We start from the raw sequence: 12,390 nt of genomic DNA on the forward strand, positions 1-12,390 counted from the left end.
AATCAACTTGAAGGAAAACTTCCTACTTCTTTGGGTAATCTCTGCAACCTAAGGGAGATATATTCCTCGTATCTTAAACTCAACCAACAGGTCAATGAAATTTTACAAATTCTTGCTCCTAGTATTTCCCACGGACTCACAACATTGTCGGTCCAAGGTTCTCAACTTTCAGGCAATTTGACAGATGAAATTGGGGTTTTTGAAAATATTGTCGGGCTAGATTTTTCTGACAACTCAATTGGTGGTGCACTTCCTAGATCATTTGGTAAACTTTCATCACTGAAAGTTCTCGATCTGTCTAAAAATCACTTCACAGGAAATCCATTTGAAAGTCTTAGATCACTCTCTAATTTGACATATCTTAGCCTTTCTGATAATCTTTTTCAACGAATTGTCAAGGAAGATGATCTTGCAAATCTTATGAGATTAAAGTATTTTGTGGCACAGGGGAGCAATTTTACTTTAAAAGTGGGTCCCAATTGGCATCCAAGTTTTCAGCTTACTTATTTGGATATGAGGTCATGGCAGTTAGGTCCCAACTTTCCATCATGGATTCAGTCACAAAACAAATTGCATTATTTAGATATGTCTAATGCAGGGATTTTAGATTCCATTCCCACTTGGTTTTGGGGAACATTTTCTCAAGCTATTTATGTAAACCTTTCTCATAATCATATTCACGGTAAGCTTGTGACTACATTAAGGAATCCATTATCAACTCGTTTTGTTGATCTAAGTGCAAATCATTTATGTGGTAAACTGCCCTATCTATCAAATAATGTCGAATTGTTAGATATTTCAAGTAATTCTTTCTCTGAGCCCATGAATGATTTCTTATGTAACAAAGGATTCAAGCGATTTGGATTACAACTTCTCAATCTCGCATCAAATAATTTGTCAGGAAAAATACCTGATTGTTGGATAAAATGGTCAAATTTGGTGGATCTAAATTTACAAAGCAACAATTTTGTTGGGAACTTACCCCCATCCATGGCATCTTTAACCTGGTTAGTATCTTGCAACATTCGTAATAACTCACTCTCAGGAACATTTCCCGCTTTTTTGAAGAAGATAAACCCACTGATATCCTTGGACCTTGGGGAAAATAACTTTTCAGGTAATATTCCAACATGGATCGGAGAAAGGCTTTTAAACATTAAAATTCTTCGCCTTCGATCAAACAAATTTTCAGGTCATATTCCAAATGGAATATGTGACATGATTTTTCTTCAGGATTTGGACCTTACACAAAATAGTTTGTCTGGAATGGGTCTATTTCTAATGCCTTGGGAAATTTGACTTCTCTGGTTGGACTTCATTTATCAAATAATCAACTTGAAGGAAAACTTCCTACTTCTTTGGGTAATCTCTGCAACCTAAGGGAGATAGATTCCGCATATCTTAAACTCAACCAACAAGTCAATGAAATTTTACAAATTCTTGCTCCTTGTATTTCTCACGGACTCACAACATTGAGACTCCAGAGTTCTCAACTTTCAGGCAATCTGACAGATGAAATTGGGGTTTTTAAAAATATTGTCAGGCTAGATTTTTCTGACAACTTAATTGGTGGTGCACTTCCTATATCATTTGAAAAACTTTCATCATTAAAATCTCTCCATCTGTCTGAAAATCACTTCAGAGGAAATCCATTTGAAAATCTCAGGTCACTCTCTAATTTGACATATCTTAGCATTTATGATAATCTTTTTCAAGGAATTCTCAAGGAAGATGATCTTGCAAATCTTATGAGATTAAAGTATTTTATGGCACAGGGGAGCAATTTGACTTTAAAAGTGGGTCCTAATTGGCATCCAAACTTTCAACTTAATTATTTGGATATGAGCTCATGGCAATTAGGTCCCAACTTTCCATCATGGCTTTTGTCACAAAACAAACCTAAAGTGATAGATATCTCTAACACAGGAATTTTAGATTCTATCCCCACTTGGTTTTGGCGAACATGCTCTCAAGCTTTTTATGTAAACCTCTCTCATAATCATATCTTCGGTGAGCTTGAAACTACATTAAGGAATCCAATATCGATCGGGACAGTTGATCTGAACACAAATCACTTATGTGGTAAATTACCCTATCTTTCAAATAATGTGTATTGGTTAGATCTTTCAAGCAATTCATTCTCTGGATCCATGGATGATTTTTTATGCAAAAATCTTGATAAGCCAATGCATATGGAACTTCTCAATCTTGCATCAAATAATTTGTCAGGACAAATTCCTGATTGTTGGAAGATCTGGCCATTTTTACTGGATGTAAATTTACAAAGTAACCTTTTTGTTGGGAACTTGCCACCATCAATGGGTTCCTTAGCTAAGTTGCAGTTTTTACAAATTCGTAACAACTCACTCTCAGGAACACTTCCCACTACTCTGAAGAAGAATATCCAATTGATATCCTTGGACCTTGGGGAAAATAATCTTACAGGAACTATTCCAATGTGGGTTGGAGAAAGGTTCATAAATTTGAGAATTCTTGGCTTTCGATCTAACAACTTTTCAGGTCATATTCCAAATGAAATATGTGGTATGAGTCATCTTCAAGTTTTAGACCTTGCACATAACAAATTGTCTGGCAATATACCTAGCTGTTTCAATCACTTGAATGCAATGACAATAATGAATAAAAGTACACATCCTCTTATCCAAACATTTGACAATTCCTATTCGGGAGTTGTCAAGGAAGATGATCTTTCAAATCTTATGAGATTAAAGTATTTTAAGGCACAGGGGAGCAATTTTACTTTAAAAGTGGGTCCTTGATATGCTCATGGCAGTTAGGTCCCAATTTTCCATCGTGGATTCTGTCACAAAACAAATTGTATTATTTAGATATGTCTAATGCAGGGATTTTAGATTCTATCCCCACTTGGTTTTGGGGAACATTCTCTCAAGCTTCTTACGTAAACCTTTCTCATAATCATATCCACAGTAAGCTTGTGACTACAATAAGGAATCCATTATCAACCAAAATTGTTGATCTAAGCACAAATCATTTATGTGGTAAATTGCCTTACCTATCAAGGAATGTCAAATGGTTGGATATTTCAAGTAATTCATTCTCTGGACCCATGAATGATTTCTTATGTAACAAACAATTCGAACAATTTGGATTAAATCTTCTCAATCTTGCATCAAATAATTTGTCAGGGAAAATACCTGATTGTTGGATAAAATGGACAAGTTTGATGGATGTAAATTTACAAAGCAACAATTTTGTTGGGAACTTACCCCCATCCATGGGCTCTTTAGCCATATTAAAGTCTTGCAACATTCGTAACAACTCACTCTCAGGAACATTTCCTGTTTTTTTGAAGAATAATAATGAACTGATATCCTTGGACCTTGGGAAAAATAACTATTCAGGTGAAATTCCAACATGGATTGGAGAAAGGCTTTTAAATATTAAAATTCTCCGCCTTCGATCAAACAAATTTTCAGGTCATATTCCAAATGAAATATGTGACATGATTTTTCTTCAGGATTTGGACCTTGCACAAAATAGTTTGTCTGGAAATATACCAAGTTGTTTCAACCACATAAGTGCCATGTTTCAAAAGAACAAAAGTACAGATTTATTCATATATTCTGAAGAGGACTTCTATATGGGACATAGTAGTGCAATCAGTATATTTTTAGGGATAAAAAGAAGTGTTTTAGAGTACAAAAGTATTCTTGGCTTGGTAACAAATATTGATCTTTCTAATAATAATTTATCCGGAGGGATACCTACAGAAATCACATATCTAGATGGTTTGATTTATTTAAAATTGTCCAAGAATCAATTGACTGGCCAAATTCCACCTAGTGCTGGCAACATGAGATCATTAGAATCCATGGATATCTCAAAGAATCAACTTTCGGGAGAAATCCCTCCAACCATAGCAAACTTGAGCTTTCTCAACGAGCTAGACGTGTCTTATAATCATTTGAAGGGTCAAATTCCAACAGGCACTCAGATTCAAAGCTTTGAAGCATCCAATTTTGTTGGCAATAATTTGTGCGGTCCTCCTTTACCTATTAATTGCAGTTTCAATAAGCAAATTTCTAGTGTTAAACGCATTAGAACTGAGGATGATGGGCATGAAGTGAATTGGTTCTTTGTGAGTATGACACTTGGATTTGTTGTGGTATTTTGTATCGTTGTTGCACCTTTGTTCATTTATAAATCATGGAGATATGTCTATTTCTATTTCCTTGATGACATGTTGTACAAAATGCAATCATACTGGTGATAGTTGGTTTTGTAATGTAATATTGCTATTGGTATTTTATATGTTGTTGGAAGTAAAATTGTAAAAGAATTTCAACTTTGTGAGCAACTTCTTCTTATTTTAGACTTCATCTATATAGTATGTTGATTCAACAATTTAATTGAAGTGGCTACATTTCTTATGAGGATAGAACTTTGTAGTATCTTACAATTGAAATGGTTCTAGATTAGCGTGAGAATTGAATTTGGAATTAGCTTTCAGATACATCAAGACATGCTTATCTCAAATTTCATGGTGATATAAAAGACTACTAATTTCTTTCATGATGCCAAGGTTAAAACTCTTTGTAAACACGTCATTTTAAGTTTAGTCTTTTTAACTTCGTCTCTGTTTTTTAATTTAATTTATTTTGAGATTTTTGATGAAAAAGAGAATAGAAAAAGAGGTCCCCAAGTTTGTCTTGAAAGAAAAGATTTGTTATACCAACATTTGTTGATTTGATGGGTGTTGTGGATGGTCTTCAAACCTCAAAATCATGAGTACAAAATTTGGATTTGATAAAACAAGAGAGTCAAAGTCTCGCAGGAGACTAATTTCTGGCAAAACCGATAAAAATAATTGTGGTGGTTGTTTTCGATGCAAGTTTGATAAAGTTGAGCAAGCTCAAATTTCTATTGGCATGCAGGAAGCGTGAAGGAATGAGTATTTCTAGGGGTTAAGGGAATGAGGAGGGTATGAAGAATTCTCCTTATCTTTGTTGGTGGTTCTTACCAGGAATAGGTCTTATTTTTTTTTTGTTTTCTTTATAAAGTCTTTCTATCTCATTGCACAAGGAATTTCCTCTGCTTTCCTAATTTTTAGTACATATATTTCAGTGTTCTTTTATTTTTGTTGTTGGTACCTATCAACTTGGCAAAAATACATGGACAAGGAATAATTCATGGGGACTTAACACTAAGTAACAGTTTCTTTGATGCTCACAAATATATTAAAATTTGTGATTTTGGACTTGGTAAGATCCTGATTCGTTACTTGTTTATTTTCTTTCTCTTAATGTATGTTCCCAATATTTACTCTATCTAGCTAATTGGAACAATGGATACCTTCAATATGTCTGCTCGGTGCTCAAGAAATGATGATCAGAATTCTTCATAGACCAAGAAGTATGTAGGCTAGTTTCCAATTTTAATTGCAAAGTTTGTTTATCAATGTTGCATTTCTATATTTGTGATTAAGATCAATAGTAAATACTTGTGCATGTGTGCAATCATTTTTCCTAGATTGGTGCTCCACCTGTTTACACAGTAGAATTATGTACGACTCTCAGTATGGTTTCCCTATTTTTAATAGAAAATAAAATAAAATGATGCCCTCTAAAAATATGAGCATGCTACTTTGTCAGGATTTAGTAGTTGTTTGTAGATGCAACATCAACTTTTCTACTCCCCACCCCTCTTTTTCTACTGATACAGCTTGAGTTGATGGCACTAGACTAGTGGGAACTATATTTCTATACAGTTCTTGAGATTTAGCAAGAATATCAATGGCCCAAAATTGATGATGTGGTGTATAGAATTGATCATTAATTTATTCTAATAAGTTGGTTCATGCTTATTGGGTTTACTTGGGTTAAAAGCTAATGTATACAACTTAGGAGTGGTTTTCTTTGAGCTTTGGCACCCATTTGGAACAGCAAAGGAGAGACGTTTTATCTTATTTAATACAGCAAGGGAAAGTTCCACCTGCTTGGATTTTCACAGATAGAAAAAAGAGATCAAATGCATGGTTTTGGTAATCAGGCTCTGTTGTTTATGATATTAGCTTCTCCATATTTGATCGCACCACTCCTAGCTATGTTTCATCTCATATTTCACTTTTATTTATGATTATTTTGTGAAATTTGGTTGACTTTTTTTTTTCCAGCTTCCATGAGTTGAGTAACTTGTCTTACATTCCCTTGTCAAGGTTTGTTGGTAACTCAACTTGAATTCAACTATGTTCCACATAAAGGCTTTGTTGCATCGGTAGCTACATGTTGGTAACTCTAGTCTCTCAGTACCAGCAACACCTAGATGCAACTGTAGATGAGGAATAAGCTTGAGTAATAGTTGAACTTTGTTCTGCTTCTGCTTCTTGTGATATTGGTCTTAATCTTTTTTTTTTTTGTCTTTATATATAAATACCTTTTCAAGGGTTTAAATTGTTCTTTGGCTATTTACCTTCTTATGACTATTGTAGTTTTAGCATTTAATTTCAGAGCATGTATACTTTGTTCGAATGGTGCCCATATAGAATTCGGTCAAGATGATATTCTTGCAACATCGGAATGCCTTTCTTCTTGATAATGGTTTTGGACCTCGTCTGATCATATGTAAATGGTTTACATTTTAACTATAGTTGCTTTAAACGGAAAGTTGGCTTATTGCAATTGTATTCACAATGCTTGGATTAGGGATGTGCATTGACAATTACTAATATTTTCTAATTCAAACCACTATTATGGAAAATGATCTTCTAGATCAATATGTACCACTATTTTTGAAAATATTCATCTACATCAAAATGCGATTACTTCTTGAATTTTATTTGGTTAAAGATTACCGAATACTGTAAGGATGAATACCCTCTTGCTACCATGTCATGTGCAACTTAATGTAATTTTACTAGTATTCGATTCTTTAACTTTCGTGCTTTGCTTGTTTCAGTTGTATGTTTATACATTGTTATTGTAGCTAGGGTCTAGACGATAAATTTTGTGTTTCCCACATCTCATATGATTCAAGAAGTTAGAGATATAGACAAAAATGGATTGAGCAATTATTTAATATCTATATAACATTGAAAACATTACATTGTGAACATTTCATAAGAATCATTGAAAACTAAGATCTACTGTATCATGTATGAAAGACTATTAATTTGCAGAAATACCCTCCTCTTCTCAATGCCATGTTGCCAAATTATTGTTAAATTTATGGTGTGGACCATCGAGATTCCAAGTATGTATTGACGACACCAGATATGGAGGCTTCAAAGGTAGGAACTTAAATTGCTCAAATTTGAGAAACGAAATGTTCTGCCACAAGACGACGCAAAATCTTTCCTGTGGCAGTTTTGGGCAAAGAATCGGTAATAAAGACCTTTTTGGGAACTTTGAAAGATGCAAGATTCTTCTTGCTATATCTTAGCACCTCTGTTTCATCAACGTTTGATCCTTCTCTTGGAATGACAGCACAATGTATCTATTAAAAGGTTAAAAAAAGTATGATCAATACAAATATCAAAGAACTGATTGACGCATCATTTCAGCATATAGTAATCCACAAATTTTTGAATTCTTTCACTTATTCCTCACCAAGTACAAACAAGAAAAATACAAGGTCATTTTCTGATCTTTTAAGCACTTTGAACTAATTATGAATATTAGGAAGTATTGAACAACTCAAGGAAATTTTCATAATATTGAAACGCAATGAAGTTCAAAACAAGTTGCCTCATAAGTGAGGGTCATATAACTGCGTGAGAACACAAGTTGCTGGCAGGTAACAAGCTGTTTTCCTCTAGGAGAATGATATCAAAAGGTTATGAAAACGTTAATTAGTCATGGATAACCAAGATTACACGAAACGTTTTCCATTTTGTATAATTTTACCTTTCCGGAAAAATAAAGTTAGGAAAGTAAATTTTTGTGACATGGTAATGAAAAAGCTAGCTAGTTCCATTCGCCAGAAGATGTTGAGAAAAAATGGACTCTTCTGGCAGAGGAGTTTTCTTGTACGCCACAAAATGTTGACACGTGATTAGGATATGACCTTTGAGGGCAGAAAGTGATAAAAATTAAATGGCACACAAATCCTCGGTTCAGTTTGGTAGGCCCTCATTCATGAATGATCATTCATTACCAACCAATGCAAAATATAGAAGTGTCATCTGATACGCCATAAATAATGTGAAAACAGTTGGCCAGTGTTTATTCATGTGTAGCATGAACTTTTTTAATACACGTTTGTTGAGATCGAGCGGAAAACTTGAATGGTGAGTGGTGACCAATATATAAATAACGTACTCTCATTTATTCTCAATCTTATATAAAATTTAATTGAATAATAAGAGTGAAAATAAAATCAAGTGGTAAATATTATATAATATAGAGAAATTCTGTTTGTATAATGGAGAGAAATGAGAAGGAAAAAACAAGGGAATTATAAGTGATGAAATAATTAATAAGATAAAAAAAATATAGGAATAAAAAATAGTATTGTAGAAGCTAGAAAGTACTATATGAATGAGAATGATATAGTTCTAAATATTTTATGGTAATATATGTATCAGCCATAAAAATGAAAGTGAAGGGCAAAATTTATAGTTGTATTGTTGATAGTTTGAGAAATAGACGCGGAAATTTGTAAGCCAAAAATAAATGAGAAAAAGACATACCTCCTCCCCATACTTGGGATCAGGCACTCCGAAAGCAACCGCTTGAGCAATGTCTGGATGTGAAAGAAGGACAGCATCCACTTCTATTGGTGATATCTTTTCACCTAAAAACAATAACAAAAAAGCCCCTCCATCAGTTAACATAACATGCATCGGAGAATTCCCTACAATTTTCTGATACTGAAACGAAATTTATTTCTTTTTCTTGTTTTTTTTCTTCTGATTCTAAATTAATGAAAACAATGTTGAAGTTTTTTATATTTGTACTTTTTATACCTAATAAACCAAACGCACTAAACCTGGTGTCATGATATGGATGGTTATACTTAAAAGTTAATACTACGTTTTATATCTCTATAATTACTTCCTTCTTCCTGATGTAACTTCCAGATCAAAACCTAATTAATTAACATCACCATCACACTCGAGTCTTGACAACTCATAACTTTCTAGGTGTAGTTTTTTGTAATACTATAATACCAAACGGAAAGCCAACTTCAACGTGGCGTCACCACTGTTTCAAGCAACTTGTTAAGTTATAATTCTCTTACACACATAATTATTTGCATACTAACAAGTGGCACACGTAACGCGCATATATTGAGAAGTTTCTTGAGCTACGCTAGCCACGTCATCAATGACACACGACCAACAAACGCAATTTCCGTAGAATTTCAAAATCAATGGCTAAGCTGAATTCAACCCAAAATTTTCCTTAAAACACTCATGGTTTTCCTCAATTAAGAATATTCGCAATCCCAATTCTTCCCATTCATAGAAAATACCAAATTCAGAAGCAAATTAATAAAAATAATAATAATTAATGGGTAATAAAATATATACCTCCACGGTTGATGAGTTCCTTGATCCGACCCACGAGATGCAAATATCCATCGGAATCCAAATACCCAACATCGCCGGTGTGAAACCAACCAAAGAGAAACGCCGCCGTATTGGCTTCCACGTTGTTTTTATAACCCTTCGTAACATTGGGGCCCCGAATGCAAACTTCGCCGCTAACTTCAGCCTCCAGGACCCGACCCGTTTGGTCCAAAATAACCATCTCCTGGCCCACGGGCCTCCCAACGGACCCGGCCTTGTGCGGCCCATCTTGCGGCAGAGGATTCGAGGCCATCAGATGCGACGCTTCCGTCATCGCATAAGCCTCCAGCACCGGCGCCTCGAACGCCTCCTCCAGCTTACCCAGAATAGCCGGTGCGAGCGACGCGCTGCAGCTTCGGATGAACCGGAGCCGCGGGTAAACCGGTTCGGGGTTGTTCGAGTGGCGGTCGAGTATAATCTGGTGTATGGTGGGAACCGCGGTGTACCACGTGGCGTTGTACTTCACCATGTCCTTCCAGAACGCCGAGGCGGAGAACCTCCCCGCCGCCGGGAGCGCCACCGCCGCGCCGGCGCCGAGGGAGCTGAGCAGCGCGGCGATCAGCCCGTGCACGTGGAAAAGCGGAAGAACGACGACCGTCGAGTCGGACTCAGTGAGTCGGTACACGGACTTAATGTTGTTGACGGAAGAGAGCAAGTTGTGCTGAGTCAGCGGAACTCCCTTAGGACGGCTCGTGGTTCCCGAGGTGTGAAGGAAAAGCGCCACGTCAGCAGGGTCGTTAATGAGTGACTCAACCGAGTCGGTTGACTCGGGTTGGGTTAACGAGAGACTCAGCGCGGGTTCTTGATTCTCGGCTTGGGTGATTGAAGCCGCGCCGTGAGGGATGTTGAGTTTGGAAGCTGCGGATTGAGCCGCGTTGTTTCCTTCTGATGACGTAATCAGAATCTTGGATTCGGAGTCGGATAGGTAAAACTCGAACTCTTCGGCTGTGTAAGCCGAGTTAAGCGGCGCGGCTGTGGCTCGCGCTCGAATGACGGCTAGGAACATGACAACAAACTGAAACCAAAAGGAAAAAAAAAAGTTTAAAAAAAATAAAAAAATAAAATAAAATTGTGTTATTTTGTGGGGTATTTGGGGGGAATAGGGGAACGAACCTCGACGGTGTTGGGGAAGGTGAGGGCCACGACGTCGCCGGGTTTTATTCCGGCGGCGACAAGGCGGGCGGCGGCGGATTCGGAGAGATGGTGGAGGTGGGAGTGGGTGAGGTCGAATTTAGCGGCGACGGAGAGGGCGCGGCGGGAGGGGAATTTGGCGGCCACGTGGCGGAGCAGGCCGGTGAGTGTTGTGGCGGTTTCCATTGGTTTTTGTGTGAAATGTGTTTTGTGTTGTGTTGGAGAATGGGTTTGTGTTGTTTCGTGTTGAATGTTGATATATATATATATAGATGTGTATTGGGTGAAGGTGGCATCTAGGAAAAAGAAGCGAAGTTGGGTACGGGAGAGAAGGATCGTGTAGAGTGGAGGCACACGCGGTGCGGTGATGCTTCAGTCAAATATGTCTAGCTACTAGCTAGCAGCAGCCAGCTTCTACAGTAGGATTGGATGGGAATTATTTGCGCCCATTTCGCATAGTGTCTAAGTATTTCCTTATCTATACATTAATGAACAAAATACTTTTTAGTCCACATTTATGTTTGAATTTTTTGCCCACTTAATTATCCAACAAATTTTTTTAATAGTATATTCTTAAAAAACATGTATATAAAAAAATTTAACTTCATGGGTAATTGGTACAAGATGTAGAAAGTGTTTTAATCTCATTAATTTCGTATCAAAAGTTTAAAAAATGAATATTTATTCAATCATTTGTACACTACAACATATATTGTTTTATTGATATCAATAATCAATAATTTTATACATTTTATAGATAAAATAATATGTTAATTAATGTAGTTTTTAATTTCTCATTTTGGTGTTAACTATAATTATTTTGTTTTGTGTTAAAAAATATACGTTATATTATAAATTATTTTATTTTCTTACATGAATTATAACATCATTAAATTTTTTATTTTTTATATAATTTTAGCGCTTGTCAATTAATTTCTTTTAAATATATTAAATTTAGGTACAATTTTAATTGCATTAATTAATTATAAATATATTTTCTCATTTTTTATGTTAAGTTTTGATTATTTTTATTTTGGTAGATAAATTAATTTATATATGAAAATAAATTTAAATAAAGATAATTGCTGTTTTTCCTAACAGATAATTGTTGATTAATGTTTCAAATGCCTTCTCCTTAAAATAAAATTTCTGGTTCTGTGCTTGTTTATATGATTATTAAAAAATAATTCATAATTAAAATTTAATTATTGCTTGATAGTTAATGATTTAATTGCATCGGTTGGAAATCAAAATTAAATAGCACATAGTGATTATCTTTAAGTAATGGAAAAATTAACCTTCTTTTTATTTTTTATGACATTTCAATTATTTTTGCTTGTGTCAATTTAAATGTCATTTAATAAATCAATTTAACATTAAATACTTATTTTCTATTTAAATACCAATTAAGTTTATTACAATAAAATTAGTTTACAAGCTAATCAGAAGGGTTTCTAAGCTCTTGAAATAATTCACCAAACACACTCTTATTATAAAAAAATTTATTACTCAAATAGCATGGTTAGATTTAAAACTAGTTTTTTCTTTATAGTTTATATTTTCAAAATATTATTATTTTTATTTATAGTTCATATTTTCACAAACTTATTCTTTTTATTTTTGAATCATCAACAATTTTTTTGAAATTTTATGATCAATGTTTTTAAAATTGGACCAGTTAGTAAACTAGCTTTGATATTGATTCAAGA

General features: G+C 34.9%; 2 protein-coding genes across 2 annotated transcripts; one reads left to right on the forward strand and one right to left on the reverse strand.

Moving 5' to 3' along the window:
- Positions 1-2,851: 2,851 nt before the first annotated feature.
- On the forward strand, positions 2,852-7,266 carry LOC109818098 (receptor-like protein EIX2). Its single transcript, XM_083075485.1, has 2 exons — positions 2,852-6,022; positions 6,155-7,266. The coding sequence occupies exon 1, from the start codon at positions 2,852-2,854 to the stop codon at positions 4,250-4,252; it is 1,401 nt and encodes a 466-aa protein (XP_082931611.1). The 3' UTR covers positions 4,253-6,022; positions 6,155-7,266.
- LOC109818100 (oxalate--CoA ligase) lies at positions 7,041-11,023 on the reverse strand. The gene is made up of 4 exons (XM_020383498.3): positions 10,664-11,023; positions 9,512-10,565; positions 8,669-8,772; positions 7,041-7,473 (listed from the first exon to the last, which is right to left on the reverse strand). The coding sequence occupies exons 1-4, from the start codon at positions 10,865-10,867 to the stop codon at positions 7,285-7,287; spliced, it is 1,551 nt and encodes a 516-aa protein (XP_020239087.2). The 5' UTR covers positions 10,868-11,023; the 3' UTR covers positions 7,041-7,284.
- Positions 11,024-12,390: the final 1,367 nt, after the last annotated feature.

This window comes from Cajanus cajan, chromosome 1, assembly GCF_000230855.2.
Source record: "Cajanus cajan strain Asha chromosome 1, NIPB_CcT2T_4, whole genome shotgun sequence".
Taxonomy (NCBI): Eukaryota; Viridiplantae; Streptophyta; class Magnoliopsida; order Fabales; family Fabaceae; genus Cajanus; species Cajanus cajan.